The 27,741-nt window shown below is 41.2% G+C and overlaps 1 protein-coding gene across 3 annotated transcripts in view; it reads left to right on the forward strand.

Annotated features, from left to right (window-relative positions):
• WDR19 (WD repeat domain 19) overlaps positions 1-27,741 on the forward strand; it is a 126,749-nt gene that overhangs the window by 20,042 nt on the left and 78,966 nt on the right. For all 3 annotated transcript variants that reach the window (XR_004000798.1, XM_030565629.1, XM_030565628.1), the window contains exons 5-13: positions 1,222-1,337; positions 2,117-2,232; positions 10,737-10,817; positions 12,055-12,167; positions 16,674-16,847; positions 23,044-23,114; positions 26,295-26,467; positions 26,558-26,672; positions 27,503-27,609. Coding sequence is in view for 2 of the 3 variants with exons in the window: in XM_030565629.1 (XP_030421489.1) it covers positions 1,222-1,337; positions 2,117-2,232; positions 10,737-10,817; positions 12,055-12,167; positions 16,674-16,847; positions 23,044-23,114; positions 26,295-26,467; positions 26,558-26,672; positions 27,503-27,609 (1,066 nt within the window). In the remaining variant the exon portion in view is untranslated. The remainder of the gene's footprint in view (positions 1-1,221; positions 1,338-2,116; positions 2,233-10,736; positions 10,818-12,054; positions 12,168-16,673; positions 16,848-23,043; positions 23,115-26,294; positions 26,468-26,557; positions 26,673-27,502; positions 27,610-27,741) is intronic.

Here is a 27,741-nt window from a genome sequence, read left to right on the forward strand (position 1 = left end):
CAGTCTATGTAGCTGGGATACGAGCAGCCCCTGTTACACAAATATGTCTATTCCAGGGGTAGGCAACCTAAGACACGCGTGCCGAAGGTGGCACACAAGCTGATTTTTAGTAGCACTGAAACTGCCCTGGTCCTCTTCACCGGTCCAGGGGGCTCAGCATTTTTATTTAATTTTAAATGACACTTCTTAAACATTTTAAAAACCTTACTTTACATACAATAATAGTTTAGCTATATATTAGACTTATAGAAAGAGACCTTTTAAAAGCATTAAAATGTGTTACGGGCATGCGAAACCTTTAATTACAGTAAATAAATAAAGACTCGGCACTCCACTTTGAAAGGTTGCCGACCCCTGATGTATTCCTTTAGTACTTCTGCTTCTATGAGCATTTATTATGCTCTTCATGTTTACTACTTTTTAAACTAATAATAAAACAGACAAAATGTCCTTCAAGGGCATTTACATACATCAATTCTAAAATCCAGTTACATGAGGGAGACTGTATCAGTAAGGAAGCCATACCTAATTGCATACAACAACATAAATGCAACAGAAATATCGGGACTTAGGCTTGGCTGACAGGTTAGGCTACAGGGAGTTTGAAATAATATTATCTTTTTACTAAATTCAATTAAAATATTAGCTTTTTGTATTAACTCTTCAAAAATTACACAAAACACAGCCTTCCTCTGTCTGAAACTCAAAGCAAAAATAGCTTCTGCTAAGCTTTCTTACTATATTGGATAGTTTGGCAATCAAAAAACTATGATCTACCATGTGAATACAGTCATGTGATCAGTCCCAACTACACCTTTAAAATACAAAAAAAGTCAGAAAAGCACCATCTTTTTAAACATTTCTTAGAAATTTGCTGTTAACTTGATTATCTCTGATATATGTGGAAGTATATCAAGGAGGCTTAAAGCTTATGGACAGATTCCCACTTTTAGCATTTGTACACATCTAAATGTTTAAACAAACCAGCTCCTCGCCCCCACCCCCAGTTCATTGCTATTTAGTGAATGCTTAAGCAAGTCTGAAAGTGGCAAACTCACATTAAGCAAATGAATTAAAAAATTTAGCTCAGGTTTACATAACACTGTGTAAATACAAAACAAATAATTATAGTTAACAATGTGTTTGGTTTTTTTAAGTTTAAAAGAGAATCTCACTGCTATGCCATATAAGATGATTTTATTGTGTGTTTTAATATTTCAGAGACCCAATGTCTTTCTTGCTTTGGTCCAAAGTTGGAGCCTTACTTGCAGTTGGAACAACTAAGGGAAACTTGCTTATTTATAACCGACAGACTTCTCGTAAGATTCCTGTCCTTGGTATGTACTATACTGAATTCATTGGGTTTGTATGTTTCTAACTGAGAGCAACATTTTACTCATAATATTAAGATTCCTTTGTGTTCAGTGTAAAAATATAATCTATAACTGTAACTCCAAAATGTTCCCTTGCTCAAATGGCTACTTCTGATTTATTATTCTTACTAGAATGGTTTCTTATAGAATACTTTGTAAAACTCCTCTGTGATGACCTAGTGGCAAAGTTCTGTGCTACCATGTGGGAAACTTGGGTTAAATTGCCTTCCTTGCTCCACAGACAAGAAAATTGGTTGTGGAATTTTTCATGTTGATAAACTATCTTTCCTATGGTATATTTGAGGAGAAACATCAAGAAACTTCAGAGTTCCATTTGGGCAGGAAAATGGTGGCTGCTGTAAACGGCTTGAGACGTTTGATGCGAATCAAGTGGGAAGATGAGAAGTTCCTTAAGGTTCCATAAAGATACAAAGGCTTCACTCTTGGGAATTTTTTTTTTTAAACAAAAAACAAACTTTGATAACAAATATTTTCCACTGGCTAGCATGCTTTCTTGAATATTCACCATGTCAGTTTTTTGTTTCACACCCTAATTATTTTCTAAAAATGTACATACTTGAATTACATTAATCTTTCCTTTAATTTTTTAATGTTTTTTAAAAAGTATGTACTGTAGGGCTCAAACCTGCATAGCCTGGGTTATGAATTAGAGGCCACATTCCCATCTCTAATTTTGTACGTTTTTTTTATACGTATAAATTAGATATATATCTGTTTTTCAGGTAAACACACCAAGCGGATCACTTGTGGTTGCTGGAGTACTGAAAATCTACTGGCACTAGGTAGTGAAGACAAAATGATAACTATTAGCAATCAGGAAGGAGATACTGTAAGACAGGTAATAATAGCAGCATCTTTATCTAACTGTTATACTTAGTTTATGATCCTGAGGCAAGATTCTATTCTGATCTCTGAGAGTTACAACGCTGGACTCAGCCCAGTTGGAGTGGATGCTAAAGTGGCTATAAGTCATCTTTGCACTCTCCCAATCCTGGACTGCTCCCAGGGCTGGAGCAAAACGTCAGCATACTTTGGGGCCTGTCCAAGTTATAGCAGCCTCTTTGGGTTGCCCTGCTGTCTACAGACTCTGCAGTGCTGCATGTTATGAGCCTGCCCCTGAAATGCTGCTCACCACCTCTGCCCCGGTTTATACTCGATGCCAGGGCTTGCATGGGGTTCTTGGAAAGCAGCCTTATGGCTGTCTTCTACAGTGTCTGTACCAGGGGAATTCTTCCATGGCCAGATACAGGGCTTTTAGGGCATCTTTAGGATGCTCCAGCCCTTTTACTCTTTGTAAAGTAACTGGAGTAGGGGTGAAGATCTTGCACCTAAAGTGTAAGGTAGGCCTTTGTTATCCCTTTTGAGATGCTGATTCCCTTCTTCCCTCTGATCAGAGTTCTAAGTGTTTTCTTATGTAAATTAGAATCCTTGTGAGCAAAGGCATTTTCTGGATATGCACAACATTTATAGAATTCACTTAATTTCAAATAGTAGAAACAGTGGTTCATTGAATACTTTTTTAAGAGCAGACTGAAATCTTATTTCTTCAAATGGTTGCAGACATTCCTCCCAGGTGTGCACACGCCCACTGTACTGAATCTGGAGAACTTTGCTTAGCTCTCCCTTTTGGGGTGGTACTCGCTCCCTTTGGCCTTTCATAGCCCCTCCCATAGCTATTTAAGTGCAGCACTGCCTTGACCTCCCTCAGTTCCTTTTCACTGCCTGCAGCTTGAGTTGGAGAATTCTGTGTGGTATCAAATATCATGTTTTCTGTCACGGTGCTTTCCTATGATTTTGTGTATGTAGTTAGTTATAGTAACGCCCTTAGGATTTAGTTAGTTAAGTAGGATTTAGCCTGGTGTGATGCCCTCATCAGGTTTTAAACACCTCCTGACGCATGGGGTGGCTGTCTCTAATAGTGACCCCACACTCTGTGTTTATTGTGCCTTGGGAAAGGGCACAATAAAGAAAAGTGCACCATCTGTAAGTTGCTCAAAAAGAGAACGTAGGTGGCTAGAGACTTGCACCTGAAACAACACTTTATACCTGCTTTGGTGCTGGGAACCTCTGCAGACTGAATAGAGCTCTGCCATCTACTCACTCACTGGTACTGAGTCAAGATTAGTTGGACACCATACCGTCGACTCCAGTGCCATTAGTGGACATCCATTGAGTCTGGTATCAATGACATCGGTGTTGGCACCGTTTCCACATCACTGATGTGTTAGGTAGTGCTGGACTTGCTATGCTTCTCTAGTTCCTGATTCTTTATTAATACAGGAGCATTCAGCTGCAGTGTCTTCTTCTGTACCCTTGCAGAATTGTCACCATTATTGGCACTATTTTCCACCATTCCTGAACGTTTTTGATTCCTCCGGGATTATCATTTGTACAGGGATCAGCACTGGTTCTGCAGTAAGGACAGAGGCTCTTGGTCCAGTTCATACTGGCCACTGGTGCTGTATCCTTATCCTGAGTGGCCTCCTTGGAATCCTTTGGATGTTCCTCAGTCTGCAAGGTCCTGATCCTTGGCTCAGTCCAGGGCAAGATCGCCAATCCCCTCGGTAGTGTCCCCTCTTGAGCCACCTACATTGCAGACACAGACCAAGGTTGCTCCCTCTGAGCTGGTTCAGCCTGAACCATTGTTACAGGCACAAGTGTTGCTGCAGGAGAGCCCCATTGACTCTGCTCTCTTCCTCTTCCTCCTCACCTGATGACTCCACAGTGCTGGATTTCTCCTCTTTTGTGCCTGAGAATTTTAAATCATTTGAAGATCTCCTGAGGTAAATAGCTTCAGGCTGGGTTTGCTCAAGTACATCAAATTGGTGAACATTCTCCAGTCCTCAGCTCCAGGAAGGGCAGCTCTGCCAATAAATGAAGCACTTTTGGAACTCACAAAGACTTTGTGTCATACCCCAGTTTCCTTACCTTTTGTCAGTATGCTTTGCTGTAGTTAGTATTATGTACCTATGCGGCATTTTGAGTGCTTCTTTTTCACATCCAGCCCCAAACTATTATTGTAATAGTGGAAAATTAGAGACTATCTCAGGAGAGAGATAAATCCATGCGTAAAGACTTTGAGCTTGTCTACCCTTGCAATGCTATAGCGGCATGCTGCAGCTGCCCCACTTTAGTGCTTCAGTGTAGACACAATCTATGCCAGCAGAAGGGATTCTCCCATCAACATAGGTTATCCACATCCACTGGAGGCAGTACCTATGTCAATGGAAGAATTCTTCCATTGACTTAGCGCTGTCTACACTGGGGGTTAGGGTGACTTAACCTCATTGTTCAGTGGTATGGATTTTTCAGACCCTTGAGCGATGTAGTGGGTTGACCTAACTCTTTAGTGTAGACCAGGCCTAAGAGTCTGAGTGGTTAAATTTGATGGAAAGAAAAATTTGTTCAACCTCATTGTTACAAATGTGCATTTCAAATCAGCAGGCAGTATTATCTAAATCTGACTTTGTAAATTGGGAGGTGTCAAGGCTGATTCCCCACTCTGGCAGTTTGAGTGCAGAAGGTAGGGGCCTGTAAGAATTTTTAAAATTAATACTGGCCACTCCAGGCTGGTATTAAACTCCCAAGGTCACAACTTCTCTCTGACCTTGGATGGGTTGATGCTGTCACCAACGAAGTGAAAACTCCCACCCCTTTTGAGAACCTAGGAAGAAACACTTGGAAATTCCTTCCTGCGGGATACTCTGAAGCCCTTCTCTCTCTCTCTCTCTCTCTCTCTCTCTCTCTCTCTCACACACGAAAAAGACAAAGGAAATCAGCTGTTGCCACCAGCTAATTAAACAACATCTGTACAAACCTCATAGGGACACACAAATCCAATCCTATTCTTAAAAAAGGTAAAAAATATTAAAAACTAAAAGAAAGGAAATACATTTGGAACTTAGGCTTAAAAGAAACAATTACAAAAATTAAGCATAAAGATAGCTCTCTTGAGGTTCAGCTTAAAGCAAAACAAAAGCATCTGGGGTTAGCACAGAGGAGTCCACAAGCCAAGAAATAAACCTAATCACGTCTTTCTAAATATTCCTAATTTACTTACACATTTGGAAGTTCCAAATATGTAATTCTAGGTATGATCTGATGATTTTTTATCATACCTGTCGTAAAGCTTCTCATGCCGTAACTGCTCCTTGTTTCTCTTCTTCCCGGAGAACACCACAGACAGACAAAGGGAAATTTTTTTCCCCATTTTAAAAAGTTCTAGCCCTCCCACTGGCTCTTTTGGTCAGGTGCCCACTCCTTTCCTTTTATAGGTGTGCTTGTTAACCCTTTACAAGTAAAGCAAATAGAGAACAGCCACTAAGAGGAATTTTATAGCTAACTGGCTGGCTGGGTGTCCATAAAAGGGAGCTATCCCTCACCCTCTTCATTTATCACAGGAGGCTATGTCCAAATTTACTGATAAGTTGCCAGAATCCTCCAAAGAAGAGTTCAAGACACTCATTGTGGAAAGGTATCTAGCGGGCAAGATGTCATTGCAGTCATCACTGAACAAGGCAGACACTTCTGCCAGGATTATGGCCCCAGCTATATGTCATGGGGTCTACTCACTGCTGGGGTGCTCCTTTGTGGTTATATCTGGTCCAGGTTCCCTTCTAGGCAGTCTTACTAAGCAAAACTATGTCACTTTCCCAGTGGCTAGTAGGGGAATCGGGGCCTGTCCACTGAGTTCCAGCCCAGAGACCCTACAATCAGCAGTCAAGAGTTGCATCATCTCAACCCTTGCTACCATTTCACTGGGCTTCTTCCTGCTCTGCCCTCTGCAGACTTTCCTTTCTACCTACTAATTTGCTGCTCTTGATCTTCAGGACACTTACTTCTCGGACAAGCCCTTGCAAAAGGTCTCTTTGATGGCGAGATTTACCCTGCCTCGGTTTTTGAGTGGAGGGATAGCTCAATGATTTGAGCATTGGCCTGCTAAACCCAGGGTTGTGAGTTCTATCCTTGAGGGGGCCATTTAAGGATCTGGGGCAAAAATCTGTCTGGGGATTGGTCCTGCTTTGAGCAGAGGGTTGGACTAGATGACCTCCTGAGGTCCCTTCCAACCCTGATATTCTATGATCCATATGGTGATTTCCCCAAGCCACAGGAAATTTCTGAGATTTGTAGCAGCCGGTCAGCATTGTCAGTGCTCCCCTTTGGCCTGTCCCTGGCTTCATGCATATTTACCAAATGCAGTAACATATCTCAGAAAAGAGGAATTCTTGTCTGTCTTTACCCGAACAATTGGTTAGTGAAGGGCAAGTCTAGAGACCAAGTCCGCTGTTACATCCAATTCAGTCGTCTGGTCTGATTTTGAACAGTCATAGTTAATACCAATACAAAAAATTAAGTTCATTGGGGTCTCACTAGACTCGGAGGGCTTTTCTTCCTAATAAATAATTCCAACCAATTTGCCTCCTGTGTTTTTCCCCTCCACTCTCACTGTTCATCAACAATCCATGTACGCTTGAGATTGGCAATTACATGTTGCAGAATGCAAGATTGTGCCTTCATCCTCCTCAAGGCTGATTAAAGTGGTATATCTCCTGAATTGTCAGTCATTTGATCAGTCCACTAGACCATCCAATAAATGTTTGCAAAGGTGTTCCCTTTGCCTACCCTCCATCAATCAGAACCATAGTTACCAATTCCTTCGCAGGAGGTTGGAGAATTTATCTGGGGTCATTGAAAGTTCAAGGTTTGTGGACAGATCAGGAAACTTCTCTTCATATCAACATCCTGGAGCTCTGAGTCATTTACAGTGCGTACCAGCCTTTCGGGAACAGATCAAGAGCCCCAGAGTCATAACTAAGCATTTTAGCGCCCGGGGCAAGCAATCATATTTGCAGGGGTAAGCAGGCCAAGGCTTGGGCCACAGCTGGGGCCAGGAGTGGACCCTCAGCTGGGGGCTGAGGCCTGCAGCCACAGCTGGGTGTGGAGCATAGGGCAGGCAGCCGGGACCCTTGGTGCCGATCCCTGGGTGCAGAGCCAGCAGCTGGGGTGCGGGACTGGCAGCCAGGATCCTTGGTGCAGGACCAGGAGTGGAGCAGGGGGGCAGGTGTGGACCCTCAACTGGGGTCCGAAGCCTGCAGCCACAGCTGGGCGTGGAGCATGGGGCAGGCAGCCATGACCCTAGGTGCCAATCCCTGGGTGCAGAGCCAGCAGCTGGGGCGTGGGCCTGGCAGCCAGGACCCTTGGTGCAGGGCCAGAAGGTGCGCAGGGTGTCACTCCCTTCCCACTCCTTGAGCGGCTGGTCCATAGATTGAAGACCCCTGCCCTAGGGTTACCCTATTTCAAGTTTCCAAATAGAGGACACTGCCGGGGGGAGGGAAAGGAGGAGCTGGAGTGGGTATTTGGAAGGTGCAGGAAGAGGTACCTGCGGCAGGGGTACCCACTGTAGGTGGGCTGCCAGTGCTGTGAGGGGGATGGGCTGGATTAATGGGGGAGCCTCAGCTGCTGCCGCCACCGAGGGGATGCTGCATTTGCAGCTCCTGCTTCCCCCCATTCCCTTATTCTCTTCTCTTTCCCCACCTTATCCCATCCCCTTCCTTTCCCTCTGCCTCTTACCTCATATCCTGCACCTCTCATCCCCCTTGACCTGCCTCCCCTGCCACCTAAGGCACCCTGCATGTGTAGAACGGAAAACTGAACTGCACTAAGACCAAGGAGGTGGCGTCCAGTTGCAGAGGCACTGTCAGCAGAAGAAACATCTCCATACCACTCCCTCTGCTCCCCACCCAGGCCTCTGTTGGGGTGGGGTGGGGAAGATCAATGTCCCCCTGGCTATGCGCTCTAGGTGATTGCCCTTCTCGTCCCACCCTGGTTATAGCCCTGAAGAGCCTGCTGCAGCTAGCTTTGTCAGGAGGCAATAAAGTTTTGGCAATTTTGCATCAGGGAAAACATCACTCCCATGGCTGCTCGCATTCCAGGTGCTCAGAATCACTTGGCCAGTCACCTCGGCAAAAATTTCTCCCAGAATCACAAATGGTCTCTGAGGAGTAGTTTGCCAAGGTCCATCTTCAGAGAATGGGACATTCTAACTCTTGATTGCTTTGCAACAAAAGACAAGAAATGCTGTTAATTTTGCTCTCAAGCAGGTCTGTCTGGTCTCATTAACAGACACTTTCTATCTGAATTTGTGATCAGTGTTGAGGTATGTTTTCCACCACAATCCCATTCATTCCACAGGTTGTTCAAGTTGGATCAAGCCAAATTGATCCTCATTGCGCCAGTTTGGCGAAGACAAACCTACCTGTTTGACCTCCGAGTTCTTTTCTCCTCTATCGCGACCTACTGATTTGACACCACAGTCAAATTCAAAATCCGGTGCTGAGCAGTCTGCACCTCGTGATTAGATGAGGAGGAAGGACAGTGTGCGGAAGCACTTCAGCAACTTCTGCTTAGTGGTAAAAAACCATCCTCTAGGGCTGCCTATTTGGCCAAGTGGAAATGTTTTTTTTTGGTTTGGTCACTAGCCTAGGGAATTCAGCCGAGGCAAGCCTGTATTCAGGACATTTTTGCATTGCCTGTTACATCTTCATTCTCTGGTCTGTCTCTCAGCTTGTTGAGGGTCCATTTAGCGGCAATCTTGGTGTTCCATCCGCCGATCCGAGGGAAGTCAATTTTCTCAAACTTCATGGTAGTGGAGGAAATGTCAATTTCTTTCCACCTTAGTCGGACCTTAGTATAGTATTGGCTGCCCTCGTAGGATCTCCGTTTGAGCCCATAGTAACTTGTCCCTTCTTTGCCAAAAGATGGCCTTTCTTTTGCCGACAGGAGAGCAAGTGAACTGCAGGTCTTGATGGCAAAGCCTCCATGTATGCAATTTTTCAAAGACAAACTGACTCTGCAACTGTATCCAAGATTTTTGTCTAAGATGGTTTCTCTGTTTTACCTTCATCAAACAATATACTTACCTGTATTCTTTCTAAGCCACACTCAAATACAGATGAACGCCACCTTTATACATTGGATATGAGACATTTCTTGACATTTTATCTGGAAGGGATTAAAGAATTTTATCACCTCAGTTTTTTGTCTCCTATGGGAATCAGATGAAGGAGCTCAGTTAGTTTCCACATGGATAATTTCCAGATGGATCACTTTCTGCATTACAACAACATATGGGGTAGCTCAAGTGCTCCTCCACAGACACTGGTGACTCATTCAACGAGGGCCCAAGCAGCTTCTGTTGTTCTCAGTAATGTTTCTGTACATTTTCAGTGCTGCTATCTGGTCTTCTGTGCGTACAAGACATTATGCTATTTTGACTGAGTCTCAATGAGATGCCACTTCGGAAAGGCAGTCGTCAAGTCGCTGTTTAACTAGAGCTCAACCCCAAGCCTCACCTCCTTCGGTCACTGCTTGTGAGTCACCTGAATGGAATATACATCTGCAACCACTCGAAGATGAAAAACAGTTACCTTTCTGTACTGTAACTGTTGTGCTTTGAAATGTGAGTGCAGATGTGTATTCCACAACCCACTTTCTGTCCCCTGTGCATTAGAGTCTCAAATGTTGATACTCTGTAGGAAGGAACTAAGGAGGGGTCAGGGTGGTGCTGCCCTTAAATATCTATGGGAGTGGCTAGGAGGGGTCCGATGGGCACTGCTAGGCAGAGTTCTCAGACTTCAGTGCAATGCGCATGTGTACACCTGAGTGGAATACATGGCTGCATCTTCATCTCAAAGAACAGTGGTTACAGTACAGATAAGTACCTGTTTTTTCTTTAGCAGGACCCTAGTCTGGGGAGAGTTCAAATGAATCTATGTTTTGGCTGTATTTTGTATATAGTAAATGGCTTTGGAATTCATATCGGAGCAAAGCTATATAAATACAACATCAATCTCCTTTTGGGTGGGTAGACAGGGCTGCTTGTTTCATCTTATCCACTTTCATCTTTAAATGCTCTATTGTTGGCCCTGTCTTCTTTTCCCACTATGTTCTTTTGCTGCATGACCTTGATTGGTCACGCCACTTCAGTTACTACCGTGTCTACAAAACAACATGAAGGTCTATCTGTTCATCTCTATTTAGAGTTGCATCTCTAACTGCCTTTTAGACATCTAAACCTGGATGTTCCCTGGCAATTCAAGCCTAACATGATCAAAACTGATCTTTTCTTTCTTTCTTTCTGTTTCTCTTGTTAATGAAGAAAGGATGTTGGCGTTGTGAATAAAGGGAGAATAGTGGAATTGTTGTAATATTTCTTTATTTGTATTGCATTAACACCCAAAATATTCTAGATGGGAAAACTATCCTCTTACCTTATCTGTGCAGTGTGTGGCACACTGTGCTACGTAAATAAATAATATCTGAATCTGGACTTCCTTCTCGCAGACTTCAGTGAGATCGGATCCCAGTGATATGCAGTTCTCAGTGATGAAGACTGATGAAAGAATATCAACCAAGGAAAGCACAGTAAGCAGACTGTATGAAACCCATGCACAACACCATTCAGCACATCTCAGATGATGTTCTGAATGTAAACATAGTGCCATACCTGTCTCTGTCACATTAGCATACAGTATTACTTAAAAGATTCAGATGGCGTTATCTGAAAAGGAAGAATTAATTTGATTAAAATAAACTATACAACAAACTAAAGTAAAGTTGCTGTGGTATCTTTAGAAGAGCTTAAAATAATAGTAATTCTTAGACATTTCAGACCTTTAACTCTTACAGTGACTCATGGTACTGACATTTAAGAATGAAATGCTTTAAGAGGTTATGACTAGAGATGGGCTGAGGCCAAATCTTTGGATTCACACACACTCAGACTTTGGGGAAACTCAAATCTCTTGTTATCAGCTATTACAGTTTTTTGGGTTTGCACTGGGTCTTGGTTTCCCCCCCAAATATGTTAAGAAACAGGGTTGGGTTGGAGAGGGTTTACTGGTATTTTAATACTCCTAAAATAGGTATTAGCATGAATAGTACTTCACTTTTAGGCTGAGGGCAAACAGAGAATGGTCTAAATTAAGATAGAAAATAGCCTTTTTGTTTAATATTCTTGTCAATCCAAGCAAACACAAAGCATGAGACATAAAACAAGTTCTTCCTTGTTTTCTTGTTATAGATGTTATAGTAATAAGCCTCTGTGTTACTGTTCCCTGTGTTACCCTGCATTGAGCTAGCTGCTACTTTGTCTGATAGTAATGCTATTTATTTGGTCACCAGAGAATGCAAAAAGAGAGCATTGAAAACTGAGCCTTTCTTTCCCCAGAGACAAAATCCATCATCTTTGTGGATGTTCTCAAATAAGAAGCATTTATCTAGATAGATATTAAATTGTACATCTTCATAATTTTTAAGGAACTCATTTTAAAATTACTTGAACAGCTTTTAAGGAAATTTTATTAATTATTAAATATTTTTATATTTAGAAAAGTTATCTGTTTAGAAGTTTTGTTTATATCATTGACTAAAATTAGCCACCAGAGCTGTGATACTGTTTCCTTGCACTCTACCAATGACAATTCTCTGCATCTCAAAAAACACAATATCCTCTGATTTTGTGTTATAACTTGACCAATGGAACTAGACCTTTGAACTGAATTCTGAAGGATAAAAGCTTTGTCTTTTAGGATAAACAGTAGTGTTTTTGTTTTAAAATGGCATTCTCACTGGGTGTGTGTTTCACTTTGTCAATTGGCAGGTAAGCGTGGTGGTTGGCAAGAAAACATTGTTTCTTTTTAATTTGAATGATCCTGATAACCCAATTGATCTAGAATTCCAGCAGCGCTATGGCAACATTGTAACCTATAGATGGTGAGTAAGCACTAACTTCTTAATATTGCAAGAAAAAGCTGAGGTTTTTATCTTTCTAACTTATTTTCATTTCTGGTATTTATCCCACTATGATATGAGGATTTTTGGGTTTATATCGTAGTCTTTTTAATATAATATTCCTTTCAAGCTAAAGCAGTGGTCCACAAACTGTGGGGCATGCCCCTCTAGGGGGACATGGAGGAAAGTTCAGGGAGTGCTTGGTGGGGCCCGGGCCAGTTCCCACAGGGGGCAGGGATGGAGCACAACTCAGCCCCATTTCATTCCCAGCCCAGCTCCTCCCCCAGCTCCACCCCAAACCCAGTTCCAGCTGCAGGTCTGCTCTGGCCCCAGCCGCCGCTCCTGCTCTGCCCCTAGCCCCGCTCAGCCCTCATTCCCTCTCTGCCCCCAGGCCAGCTCCACCTATAGCCTCAGTTCCTTCCTCATCCCCAGTTCTGCCCCCAACTCCGCCTTCAGCCCAAGAGCCAACTGCAGGAATAGAGGCGGGACATGGACAGATTCCATTACTGATAAGGAGGGGCACAACAGGAAAAGTTTGGTCACCACTGGACTAAAGGAATCTAAAATTTACAGGCCCCTTCACTGAAAATTCTGTTGTTTAAAAAGCAGTGATGTCAAAATGGGACAGTAAAGATGTAGTCCCACACTTAGTAATGGTATGGTTGCTGAAATTAGTGAGTGGTTTCTGTTTGGAGGAGAAATTGGTGACACAGAGTCAGGATAGATTCTTGGTATAATCTGTTTTATTTACAAAAATATACACACCCGTGGCTGGCCCACATCAGCTGACTTGAGCTCACAGGACTCAGACAGTGAAGCTGTAAAATTAGACCTTCAGGCTCCGACTGGAGCCAAGGGTCTGGGACTTCCCCCACAACTCAGCCCCAACTCAGCTGATGCAAGCCAGCTGCAGGTGTTTGATTGCTGTGTTGACACACCAATAAAATCCCTTCCAACAGCTCTCTGGGTGAGTAACCTGCTTGTATGCAGCCTTTCAGTAAAGAGTTTCCTTTATTTTAATGACCATTTATGGTTTTCCATTTTTGATTAATTGGGGCTCTGTCTGTACAACTTACGAATTCTAGTTGATATGAAGTTATATTATGAAAAACTGCTATATGTATGTAAAAATGCCTGTATGTATGTGGATCAACCATTGCTGTCAGGTAACAGGTACACACCAGACAGGCACAATGGGGTAATTGCTTAGGACTCAACGACCCTGTTCAGATAAAAATGCCTGGGAATGATGAGAGATCTCAAGCCTTGGAAATCCAATTTAGTTTACCCTTGTAGGAGCAACAATAGAAACTTACCAGGAGCAGAACAAAGGCACCCAGGTGACCAGGAGGAGTTTAAATAAGGGAACACATAGAAACAGTGAGTAGATAGGAAGATGCAGCATACGGCAGGAGAGAGCAAGATCACCCAGCATGTAGCAGCCTCATAGGGCATGCAGGTCTTGCTCACTTTTTGGAGCCCAGAAGGCCCCAAGCACTCTGGACAGCCCAAAGAATGCCCTGGCGTGGTGAGGAGGCTGAGGCAGGGAAACTGAATCATGGAAATGTGGGGCTGGAAGGGACCTCAGGAGGTCATCTTGTCCAGTCACCTCTGCTGAGGCAGGACAAAGTATACCTAGACCATCCCTGACAAATGTTAATCTGTTCTTAAAAACCTTGAATGATGAAGATTTCATGGCCTCCCTTGAAAGACTATAATCCTTATAGTTAGAGAAAGTTTTTCCTAATATCTAACCTAAATCACACTTGCTGCAGATTAAGCCCATTACTTCTTATCCTCCCTTCACTGGACATGGAGAACAATTGATCACCATCCTTTTTATAACAACCCTTGAGATATTTGAAGAATGTTATCAGGTCTCCCCCCCCCCCTTAGTTTTGTTTTCTCAAGGCTAAATATGCCCTGTCTTTTAAAACTTTTCTTCATAGTCAGGTTTTCTAAACCTTTTATCATTTTTGTTCCTCTCCTCTGGACTATCTCCAATCTGTCCACATCTTTCTTTAAGTTTGTCACCTAAAACTGGACACAGTATTCCAGCTGAGACCTCACCAGAGTAGAGTGGGACAGTTTACCTCCAGTGTCTTACATACAACACTCCTGTTAATACACCCTGAATGATATTAGCCTTTTTTGCAATTGTATCACATTAAGAATATAATATATTGGGTCAGACCCCTGGTCCATTTAGCCCAGTATCCTTTCTTCTGACAGTGGCCAATGCCAGATGCTTCGGAAGGAGTAAACAGAACATGGCAATTTCAAGTGATCCAGTTCCAGCTTCCTGCAGATGGTGGTTAGGGACACCCAGATCATGGGGTCGCATCCCTGACCATCTTGGCTAATAGCCATTGTTGAACCTATTCTCCATGAACTTATCAAATTCTTTTTTGAACCAAGTTATACCTTCAAACATTCCATGGTAATAAGTTCCATAGGATGACTGTGCATTGTGTGAAGAAGTACTTTCTTATGTTTATTTTAAACTTGCTGCCTATTAATTTCATAGTGACCCCTAGTTCTTGTGTTCTGTGAAGGGTTAAATTACACTTCCTTATTCATGATTTTATAGATCTCTATCATATTCCCTCCTTACTTGTCTCTTCTCTAAGATGAAGAGTCCCATTCTTTTTAATCTCTTCTCATATGAAAGCTGTTCCGTACTCTTAATAATTTTTGTTGCCATTCTCTGTTCCTTTTCCAATTCTGATACATCTTTCTTGAGATGGGGCGACCAGAACTGTGTTCAATATTCAAGGCGTGGGCGGACCAGGAACTTATGCAGTGGTATCTTGATATTTTCTGTTTTATTATCTGTCCCTCTCCTAAAGTTCCTAACATTCTGTTAGCTTTTTTGACTGCTGCCACATTATTGAGCGGCAGTTTTCAAGGAACTATCTGCAATGACTCCATGATCTCTTTCTTGAGTGGTAATAGCTAATGTAGATCCCGTCATTTTGTATGTTTGGGATTATTTTTTCCATTGTGCATCAACATAAAATTTTCATCTGCCATTTTGTTGACCAGTCACCCAGGTTAGTAAGATCCTTTTGTATCTCTTCACAGTCAGCTTTGGACTTAACTATTTTGAATAATTTTGTAGCATCTGCAAACTTTTCTACCTCACTGTTTGCCCCCTATTCCAGATCATGAATGAAAAAGTTGAACAGCACAGGTCCCAGTATAGACTCTTAGGGGAACCCTTCTTTTACGTCTCTGAAAACTGACCATTTATTCCTATCCTGCATTTCCTATTTTTCAGCCAGTTACTGATCCACGAGAGGACCTTCCTTCTTATTCCATGACGCTTAGTTTGCTTAGAGCTTTTTATTTGGGACCTTGTCAAAAGCATTTTGAAAGTCCAAGTACTCAATATCAGGGGTTCTCAAACGGGAGTTGGGACCCCTGAGGGGATCACAAGATTCTTACGTGGGGGGTCATGAGCTGTCAGCCTCCACCCCAAACCCTGCTTTGCCTCCAGCATTTATAATGGTGTTAAATATATGAAAAGTGTTTTTAATTTATGAGGAGGGGTCAGACTTAGAGGCTCTTTCTGTGAAAGGGGTCACCAGTACAAAAGTTTGAGAACCACCGCTCTATATCAGCTGGATCACCCTTGTCCACATGCTTGTTAACACCCTCAAAAATTTTAGTAGATTGATGAGGCATGATTTCCTTTTACAAAAGCCATGTTGAACTTCCCCAACATATTGCATTTATCTATGTGTCTGTTGATTCATATTCTATTTGTGATCCACTCTAACCCCCAGATCCTACTGCCTAGCCAATTATCCCCTTTTGTAGTTGTCCATTTAATTTTTCCTTCTTAAGTGCAGTACTTTGCACTTATCTTTACTGAATTTCATCTTGTTGATTTCAGACAAATTCTCCAATTTGTCAAGTTAATTTTGAATTCTAATCCTGTCCTCCAAGTGCTAGCAACCCTTCCCTGCTTGGCGTCATCTACAGATTTTGCAAACATACTCTCCATTCCATTATCCAAGTATTAATGAAAATATTGACTAGTACCAGACCCGGCAGGTCTGGCCTTAGGGTTGGGTGTGCTGGGCAACGGCCCAGGGGTGCCGTTCTAAGAGAGTGTCTCCGGAACCGGGGTGCCCCTCCTACCCCCGGCTGCTCTGCTCTGCTTTGTTACTGTCTGCATCCACTGCTGCTCCTTCCCCACCCACCTTCCCTGCCTTGGAGCCGCCCCTAGCCAAGCTGCTCCCGGGAGCCTCCTGTCTGCTGTTTTCCTAGGGTGAGGACCTCAATGAGGAGAGGAGATCTAGACACAGCTCCCACTAACAAGTATTTTTATATCTGCTGTAGGAAGACTCAATGCATTTCTGTCTTTCTTTCTTCAGCAGTCGGACTTTCATCTTGCTCAGGATTTTTTTCTCATATTGCGTTACTTTCTATGCAGTCAGCCCAGCCATCTCTCTCTCTCTTTAAATGTTGGTTTTGCTATAGGTATGGTGATGGCTACATCATGATTGGCTTCTCACGTGGCTGCTTTGTTGTTATTTCTACACACATTCGTGAGATTGGTCAAGAGATTTTTCAAGCTCGCAATCATAAGGATAACCTAACCAGCATTGCAATATCACAATCACTAAACAAAGCTGCATCATGTGGAGACAACTGGTAAGTGATCATATTTGACTTATAAAATGTCTGAAATAGCAAGTGTCTTAAAGTAAACACTATTATTTATTTTCTTCATTGTTCTAACGTTTGATATCTTGTTTATTTTTTATTGGCTATTGTGATACTTGAATACAAAAGTGTTAGTGACATGCTTTCATTACTGTGTGCTACAGATTAGACACAGAATGCCTGTTAGCAGTAGTCGGAATTGTTCATCTAATCCACTTCATGTGCTATTGAGAAAATTTAACACATTTATGGGATACTAAGGGTTGATATGCACACCATTTTTGTAACAGTATAACGGTATATCTGTTTAGAAACCAACATAGTTAAAAGTGTGGATGCAATTATCCAGTATAAAGGTGTTTATATCAATATAGCTGAATTTACAGAAATAAGCTATATTGATGTAAGAACTGTTATATCAACTGTATGACTGGGCCCACATGAGGGGGAGGTTGTGCTATTTTAACTGTGTCTATTTTTAAACCAATATAGTGGTACAAATACTGTGTGTAGACAGTCCCTCCGTTTGATGTCTAAAACTTGACTTCTTTAGAACAAGCTAAAATGCATGCATCCTGCTCTGAAGCTAAACAAACTCTGGCTTGGGCAAACCACTACCTGGAACAGTTTCCAAAGGCTGGGACCCTCCAATGAGAGACCATGCTGTCATCCTTGGAGGAGTTTTATCTCTGAAATAAATAAGATAATCTTAATTTCTATGATGGGCATAATGTGAGAGTTGGATTTTCACACTGTGAGCAAACAGACAGATTAATTGTCTGCATATCTTTTATTATGTATTTGTATAGCACCTAGCACAGCGGAGTCAGGATTATAAATATTTATTATTTGTATTACAGTAGCATCTAAAGACCTCTGACCCAGAGTTCAGGGTTGCATTATGTTAGGCACTGGATGTAACCCCAAAATGGTGGCCCCTGTCAGCCAGAGTTTAGATTCTAACTAAGCTAGTCATGTTTGGGGCCTCAGCAATGGCTACTGTAAAGCAAATAATAAAACTAGACCTGCCATCCAGGTGGCATAAGGACATCAGTCTTTGTCAGAGAGCGCTTCCTTGATCAATGTCTTGAAACCAGAGTGGTAATGCATGCCATTCACATTATGCAAGAACTGAAGGGCACAACAGTTGGAGTCCAAAGTGACGGCACTATAGCATCAACCATCCGAGGGTATAAAGAGCTGAGTACTAAGCTGCTGAGTCTTTCAACTCTAGATCACTAGTTTAAATCCATCCCACTTTCATATTCACTTGTTTCCAAATGGTTGTTCAGTAGCTTAATTAAAGTGAGTCCAGTTTCTAGTAGATGAGTGTCTGACTCACCAAAACCACCACCACATTTGTTGCTAATTGGAACCCTTACTGGCAGTCTCAACAGAAAGGCCAAAGTTTGAATGGATATGGAGACTGAATGTGATCCTCTCATTCTTCTTCACGTGCCTGTCCATATATATTCCACTGTTGATGCATATACATCCCAGGCACTCAAGATTGGAGTCTTTTGGCCAGCAGTGTCAATTGGGGCTGCGCAGGCGCTGTGAATGTCATTCTGCTCACATACCAAAGGCATTATGGGTTTTGCAGGCCCTAGTGCCTCTCAGTTCCTTCACCATTGTCCATATTTGTGAGATATTGCTCCCTAGTGGCTTGACACAATTTTCAGCAATTTTTTGTGCATTATTGTCTACATTATTGTTAGTTAAGATAGTTTGCCTGTTGGCAAGGTTTGGTAGTTTAATTCTTTGTTTTCTTTTCATTTTCTCTCTTATTAGGAGCTTCTTCCTAATACCAAGGCTTAGGTCTCATCTGAAATTGCCTGGCTTTATGTATTGCTCCTCTTGTGAGGTGCCATGACCATGATCAGTTAGTGATGGATATCCCATATGTGCTTTTTGGTTGGGGAGGATCATAGCCCTGATAAATGCAAGTCCTTTTTCTAAAAGGACTTTGAAGGCAAGAGAGGTACACCTTAATCTGTTTTTATTTGACTGCTCTATGCAGCCTGCCTCTGATCCAGGGTGGGGAGAACCTTCCCCAGACAGGTTTGATTTCAGTCCAGCCTATATGAGTTCCAGTTACTCTGGTTTGTGGGCCCCATCTTCTAAGACTGTCCCAGCTATTGTCAGAACCTTGGAGAAAAAAGAGCATTACTCCTTTGGGAAGAACAGGGGCAGATCCTTGCTGGGAATTCCTAGTAAAAAGAGGTCCAAGTTCCCTATCCACTCCCAGTCTAAAGAGACTTTCATCTGAGTTGAGTACTTCTGGAACTCTTGAGGGGGCAAGTTACCAGAACTCTGGCACCATCTCAGGAATCAAAACTAGCTGCCTCTGAGACCAGAGCATCAGGGGCTACTTCAAAACCAAGTGCTCTGCCACCAACTCTGGCTGCGCCAACCCTTTTTGATACCAGTCTCCTTGGTACTGTTTCCTTCGACACCAAGTACTTTAGCACTGGACACGTCAGCACAATCCACCCTGGTGCTATCCATCCCCACACCGAGGTTAGGCATCACCTTTCTCCATAGTGAAGAAAGAAGCATGCTGTATCAAAGGATATTCATGTCTTGATGAGCCAAAATCTCCGCTGCTCTACACAGAGCTAAATTTCCCCACCACAATGACAGTGTTAGTACTGGGTGGTCTGCTCAATGCAGGTTAATGTTGCAACCTAGCACACTAGCTTCAGCAGCCTCCCACTTAGATCTGGAGTGCTCTTGCTTCTCATGAAATTTCCAACACAACAGGGAGGGATCCCTTATATAGTCACCAAGGACCCCCTCATTTGATCCTTATGCATCTGAAAGAGAGTCAAGGGCTTCATTCATGCCTGTATCATATAGGGGGTATGGGAGTAGACATATGCCCTGATCCCCTTCTCCCTGGCCCCCAGGACCTTTTCCATGTAACGTTCCATTATGGCCCTGTTAGAACCCCTGAGGTCTTCATCATATGAAGCACCACACTTCTGCACCACCATCCAGAGTAAAACCTCCTTTCCAGCACCTTCCCAGGGACCTAGGATTTCTCAGCTTGCAGTCCATGATGTTTATAGGATCTTTTTTTGGAAAAGTCCAGATCTTTCAGAGTTTCCACAAGATAGCATTTGCTGACAATGAAGGGTCAAGTGATATAAGCTTGGAATATCGGGCTGTATTAGGGTCTGTAATGAGCTAGCTAGTTTATATCCTCCAGCTGAGATTAAGGCTCTTTCTACAGGGCCCAGGCAGCCTCTGCAGCTTCTTTGCAAACTATACCCATTCCAGACATCTGCAGGGCAGCTACTTGGGATTCAGTTCATACTTATACAGTTCATACTTCCATTCCCTTGTGGAAGCATTGAAATCTTATGCTTCTTTTGGCAGAACAGTGCTGCAATCTTTAATTAGACTCCAAGCATCCACCTCCTTACATTAGGTTACTGCTTGTGAGTCACCAAGAGTGGAATATATGTAAACAAGCACTTGAAGAAGAAAAGTTACTTACAGTAAATGGCATTCTTTGACATATGTTGTCCATATATATTCTACAACCCTCCTTCCTTCCCTGCTACTATGGAATCCTATAACACCTAGAGTCTGTGATGACAAAGGAACTAAGTGGCAGTTGGGCACAAACTTACCATTGTGCCCTCAGTCCTGGAGCATGTGGACACTTAGGGAAATAGGGCTGGATTACCCAACAGTCAGACTAAGCACATTTTTAGGGCACCAGCAAAGCAAGGGGCACCAAAAAAAATGAGATTTTTTTTTTGACAAAAATTGATACTTGATGTTTCAAAAAAAGCATTGAAGTAATCATCATGGGAAAAATCAGAACTTTGTTAGACTTCCTTACACTCCACTACCTACTCTTCCTTCTTTTTTTCTGTTCTCTTTTTATTACTTATCTCCACCTAAACCGGGGGGCGTCCTACTAACATAGATCGAAATAATGCGAGGAAATCAGATACTGTAACTGATCATCCTACTCCTGGTGGTAAAACAGACATTGTTCTAGAAGGTGTGGATGTGTCAGAGATTGAACCATGATGTAGGTTACTGGATAGATCGTGGACCAAATGACTGTCAACATCACACTAGACCATTTGAGAAATCATGTCGGACTTTTACCAATGGCCAACAAACAAGATATTGTCCACAAAAAATATTTTTTGGCATGAAAAGTGAATGGTGAGAAATACACTTGAGAATGACAACTGTATTCACCATCAGCGGGGTCTGTGTACTGTTTTGTTTGCAAACTTTTTGCATATAAACTTTCAACATCTCGGTTTGCTGCAGATGGATTTAATGACTGGCGGAATACTGTTTTAATTGAACAACATGAAAATAGCACTACTCACAGAGATTCAATGTTGACATATTTAAATCGAAGACAGGGCTTTGGATTGACACAAAAATTGGAGGAACAAATTAAAGGGGAGTGTGAATAATGGCAATACATCTTGCAGCGTTTTATAGCTGTTATTCAAACATTAGCTGAACGTGGTCTGCCTTTCCAGGGATGAAATGACACACTTGGATCATTGCAGAATGGAAATTTCTTGGGATTGTTGGAGCTTGTGGCTCAGTTTGACCCATTTTAAGCAGGCCATATCTCAAAATATGGGAATGCTGGCAAAGGTAACCCATCATACTTTTCCAAGACAACATGTGATGAACTCATTGGTCTAATGAGTGACGAAGTTCATTCAGCTATTGTGGATGAAATAAGTACTGCTAGGTACTTATCTGTCGACTTTACACCTGATCTTTCACATATTGATCAGTTGAGCATTGTACTAAGATATGTGTCTCCTACAGATAGAAAACCAGTTGAATGATTTATAACATTCCTCAATTTGAAAACCACACTGGTTAAGAAATGTCAAATCAAGTACTACATTATCTGTGCCAAGTTTACAAAATAGATTTCTCAAAGTGAAGAGGTCAGTGTTATGACAACACTGCCAACATGTCAGGGTGTTATCAAGGAATGCAGAAGTAGCTTTTAGAACAGAACAAATATGCCATATAGAAAGATGGAATACAATGTGTATTTCCACATGTAGAAATCGCACTACATATTTTTCTAACATTGATGATTATGAACTGCTCCCCAGAACACTTTTTTTCTCAGCTGAAAAGAATAAAAAACCTCAGAGAACAACAATGTGTCAGGACAAACTTGATTCACTTTCCCTGTTGTGTATGGTAGCGGACATGCTTCATCAAGTCAGCTTCAATGGAACTTACCCAGAATTTTGCAATCAGAAAATCAAAAAAGAAGCTATTTTAGTTTCAGCATACGTGTAAGTTTTGTGTCATTTTGAAAAAATAAAATGTTATTTTATGGTATAGTATTGTTTTTATTTTGAATTACATATGGGGGGAGCACTATAATCTTTTCAGTGCTTAGGGCCTCTAAAGGTCTTAATCTGGCCCTGCCCAGAAGATACAGCTGGCAAAAAGAGCACATGGGGTACATGCTCACCAAGAGCAGCATATATCTGGACAGCACATCTTGAAGGATTCCAGTTGTTGTAAGGTAATTTATTAGGGATAATCCCTCCGGAATAGGGTTAAGCAAGTGGTGCACAGGGTAGGAAAGTTCCACAGTGCAATAGCAACACAAAGACTTCATGCTCTTGCACTCTGAATCTAGCAACTTTTAACTGATGTTAGTGTTTGTGGCTCAGGGACCAGTTGCTTAGGTCCATGATTCAGTGTTAACCTATCAGGTGCTTCTATGTGTGCACATGAGTGTATCATGACAGAGCCACATGAGAAAGGTTAGTGTTATTTTCCCATCCTTGAAGTCCTGAATGGAGAAGTCCCTCTTCCACTTCTCAATATTTTTGTCCCATGAGATGATGGATCAGTCTGTCATTCTCCCAGTGTCCAGGAAGAGCGCTTTATGATCATATAAATAACATGACGTCTATGCAACCAGCCTCAGTGTTCAGTACAGAAACTAAAATGCATACAAGAAGTCAGACACATTTGACAGTGTCTGTTTTTTTTTTTCAAAAACTACATATCTGGAGAACCTAAAGCACTTTGCATTCTCCCTTTAATATTTCTTTCTTCATAATGAGCTTATCTCTCTTCATTAACTACTTTCATTTCATGATGGTTAGGATGATAGTGCTAGTAAAAGGTAGTGACTGTTTATATTTTGTTTTAGCATTAAGATTCATGACCTGTCAGAACTGAAAGAAATGTATGCTATAATAAACCTGGATGATGAAAATAAAGGTATGATAAAGTTTCCAAAGCTGTAAAACAGAATTTTGTTTACATTAGTATGTTTACAAGAGAGAGTGTATACAGAAGAATATTTACTGAAAAGCTGTCTAAATATAGACTGCTGTTAACTCCCTCCTTTCCATTGTGTATGTATTATGAGATGGTCTGTTTGCCAAAGTGGGTATTTAACATAGCTTTCGTGGTTTGGTTTGGTTTGGTTGGGTTTTTTTTGGTTGGTTTGTTTTTTTACAAAACACATAGTGATCCTATTTTTCACTTGATTGTCCAGTATTTTTGATTCCATAGGATGGTATATTCAAATTACTAAAATAATAGTGTGTTTATTTTTTCCCATTTTGCTTTTCTGAGTGGCATGTTCTTGTGCTAAGGGTATGTGTATCTCTGGAGCAGGAGTCCCTGCCACTGTTACCTCCTATTTCAATATTGGATTCATTTGTTGTGAATTTTGATAAAATTCACTCTGAAATTAAGACCAAATTAGCGGATTATGGTCTGTGATGATAAACTATTTCTGTTCCATTCTACATAGCTTTTTATACTGAAGTACAAAGGGTGTGAAAAAATTAGGGCTGTCAAGCAATTAAAAAAATTAATTGTGCGATTAATCACAGTTAAACAATAATAGAATACCATTTAAATATTTTTGGATGTTTTTTACATTTTCGTATATATTGATTTCAATTACAATACAGAATACAAAGTGTACAGTGCTCACTTTATATTTATTTTTGATTGCAAATATTTGCACTGTAAAAAACAAAAGAAATAGTGTATTTCAATTCACCTAATACAAATAGTGTAGTGCAATCTCTTTATTGTGAAAGTTGAATTTACAAATGTATAATTATGTACAAAAAATAACTGCATTCAAAAACAAAACAATGTAAAACTTTAGAACCTACAAGTCCACTCAGTCCTACTTCAGCCAGTCGCTCAGACAAACAAGTTTGGTTACAATTTTCAGGAGATAATGCTGCCCACGTCTTGTTTACAATGTCACCTGAAAAGTGAGAACAGGCATTTGCATGCCATTGTTGTAACAGGCGTCACAAGCTATTTACATGCCATATGTGCTAAAGATTCAGCTGACCCTTCATGCTTCAACCACCATTCCAGAAGACATGCGTCCATGCTGATGACAAGTTCTGCTCGATAACAGTCCAAAGCAGGGCAGACCGACACATGTTCATTTTCATCATTTGGGTCAGATGCCACCAGAAGAAGGTTCATTTTCTTTTTTGGTGGTTTGGGTTCTGTAGTTTCCGCATCAGAATGTTGCTCCTTTAAGACATCTGAAAGCATTCTCCACACCTCATCCCTCTTAGATTTTGAAAGACACTTCTGTCAAAAACAGATAGCTAAGGGTTAACGTCTCTTTCACCTGGAAAGAAGTATCTGAAGCACCTGACCAGAGGACCAATCAGGAAACAGGATTTTTTCAATTCTGGGTGGAGGGAAGTTTGTGTGTGAGTCCTTTGTTCTTGGTCTTCTGCCTGTATGCTCTCTCAGCTATGAGAGGATTTCTATTTCCTGTTTTCTAATCTTCTGTTTCCAAGTTGTGAGTACAGAGTTCATAAAAACAATAAAGGTTATTGTTTTTTTCTTTTGTATTTACATGTCTATAGTTGCTGGAGTGCTTTGAATTGTATTCTTTTTGAATAAGGCTGTTTATTCAATATTCTGTTAAGCAATTGACCCTGTATTTGTCACCTTAATACAGAGAGACCATTTTTATGTATTTTTTCTTTCCTTTTATATAAAGCTTTCTTTTTAAGACCTGTTGGAGTTTTTCTTTAGTGGGGAACTCCAGGGAATTGAGTCTGCAGCTCACCAGGGAATTGGTGGGAGGAAGAAGTCAGGGGGAAATCTGTGTGTGTTAGATTTACTAGCCTGACTTTGCATTCTCTCTGGGTGAAGAGGGAAGTAATTCTGTTTTCCAGGACTGGGAACGGGGAGAGTGGAGTCCCTCTGTTTAGATTCATGGAGCTTGCTTCTGTGTCTCTCTCCAGGAACACCTGGAGGGGGGAAGGGAAAAGGTTTATTTCCCTTTGTTGTGAGACTCAAGGGTTTGGGTCTTGGGGTCCCCAGGGAAGGTTTTTGGGGGGACCAGAGTGCCCCAAAACACTAATTTTTTGAGTGGTGGCAGCTTTACCAGGTCCAAGCTGGTAACTAAGCTTGGAGGTTTTCATGCTAACCCCCATATTTTGGACGCTAAGGTCCAAATCTGGGACTAGGTTTATGATAACTTCAGATTCTTAATCCTTGGATCGAGTGCTGTATCTATCCTTAGAAATCTCACATTGGTACCTTCTTCGCATTTTGTCAAATCTGCTGTGAAAGTGTTGTTAAAATGAACATGTGCTGGGTCATCATCCAAGACTTCTACAACATGAAATACATGGCAGAATGTGGGTAAAACAGAACAGGAGACCTACAATTCTCCCCCAAGGAGAATTTTTTTAACAAGCATCATCTGCATGGAAGCATGTCCTCTGGAATGGTGGCCAAAGCATGAAGGGGCATACGAATGGTTAGCATATCTGGCACGTAAATACCTTTCAGTGCCGGCTACAAAAGTGCCATACGAATGCCTGCTCTTACTTTCTGATGACATTGTAAATAAGAAGAGGGAAGCATTATCTCCTATAAATGTAAACAAACTTGTTTGTCTTAGCGATTGGCTAAACAAGAAGTAGGACTGAGTGGACTTGGAGGCGTGGAAGTTTTACATTGTTTTGTTTTTGGGTGCAGTTAAGTAGCAAAAAAAAAATCGACATTTGTAAGTTGCACTTTCATGACACAGTATTTTGTATGAGGTTAATTGAAAAATACTATTTCTTTTGTTTATCTTTTACAGTGCAAATATTTGTAATAAAAATAATATATATGGAAATGTAGACAACATACAAAATATTTAATAAATTTCAATTGTATTCTATTGTTTAACAGTGCAATTAAAACTGTGATTAATCACAATTAATTTTTTTAATTGCAATTAATTTTTGAGTTAATTGCATGAGTTAACTGAGATTAATTGACAGCCCTAGAAAAAATATTCTTAAGTAATGAAACCTTGACATGGTTGCATTTTAAAAAAATTGAATTATTTGTGGATTTTACTGACAACCAAGTAGCTATTTTTGTTGTAAAAGCTTCTCAATATTTTAGGTCTAGATCACCTGGCTTGGACAGATGATGGGCAGTTGTTGGCAGTGTCTACACAAAGGGGCTCACTCCATGTCTTCTTGACAAAGCTTCCAATCCTTGGAGATGCTTGCAGCACACGGATTGCGTACCTCACTTCTCTTCTTGAAGTTACTGTGGCCAATCATGTTGAAGCAGTATGCTAACCTATTAATTTTTCACTTAATTTAGATGTAACTTTTAAATAAGTAGTAACAATGAGAAAATTGGGTATGATTTTCTTATAGGAGCTACCAATCACAGTTTCTGTTGAAGTGGAGCCAAACTTTGTTGCTGTAGGTCTTTATCATTTGGCTGTAGGAATGAATAATCGTGCTTGGTTTTATGTACTTGGAGAGAATAGTAAGTATGACTGTAGTTCTTTTATTTTAAAGTATCATCATCATTATCTGCTAAACATATGTCCATTTTATAAAACAGGCATTTTGTTTAACTCTTCTAATATCCTACTTAGTGCAATAGTATAATGTCATGGGACACCAAAATTCAGGACTGCAGATTGGATTCCCAGAATTTGGATTAGTACCAACAAGATATTGTGGAGGCAATTAGAACAGAAATTCAGGGTTCTCAAGGTTGGATGAAGCCTTTCATTCTTTGTCATCAGGTCAAACGCAGCTGTATGAAAGTCACTACCAACTGAAGGTTGTTTGACTTATGTAAAATTAGTAGATGGTCTCAGTCCATATTGGCAATCCTAGCAGAGAGGCCAAGGACTGCATAAACATGGAGACTAAACTATTCTCAAATTCCTATAGGTGTTTCATCCAGAGTTTAGATGGATTGGTGGGGAAGAGTGGAAAAGCTTGTGCTATACCTGTTTTTTTAGGCAACAGACTTAAGTTTCAGTACTTGTCAATCCAAAATCTTTTATGAATAAAAAGTTCACTCTAAAGGGAAAAAAGTCCAGCATTAGTCATCGATGGACTAACTATAGGTTAATGACGTTTCGTTGGGGAAAGAGGGTCCCTTTTAACCCTTAGTAACAGAAGGATGCAACTGTTTTCTCATAGTCTCCCGTGTTTCTGTCAAGAGTTCCTCCTACTTCTCCACCTTTTATTCTCCTGCCCTCTTAAGATTATTATGAATTACTCAGGTAGGTAAGAACAACAGAAAATGGACCATGCACAATTTACCTTTTTCACCTCCTCCCTTCCCCTTAAATTCTATAGGTGTAAAAAAGCTTAAAGACATGGAGTATCTGGGGACAGTAACCAGTATATATCTTAATTCGGACTATGCTGCTGCACTCTTTGAGGGTAAAGTCCAGTTGCATATGGTAAGTATACAGAAGATTTTGTATCAGGCCAGCTGAATTGAGGTGGTAATAGACTGAGGAAGAAATTGTGAGTCCTAATGATAGTAAGATTGGTCTGAATGGAAGTTAGGTGCTGAGTGGGTGAGGAGATGT

Source organism: Gopherus evgoodei, chromosome 5 (genome assembly GCF_007399415.2).
Source record: "Gopherus evgoodei ecotype Sinaloan lineage chromosome 5, rGopEvg1_v1.p, whole genome shotgun sequence".
NCBI lineage: Eukaryota > Metazoa > Chordata > Testudines > Testudinidae > Gopherus > Gopherus evgoodei.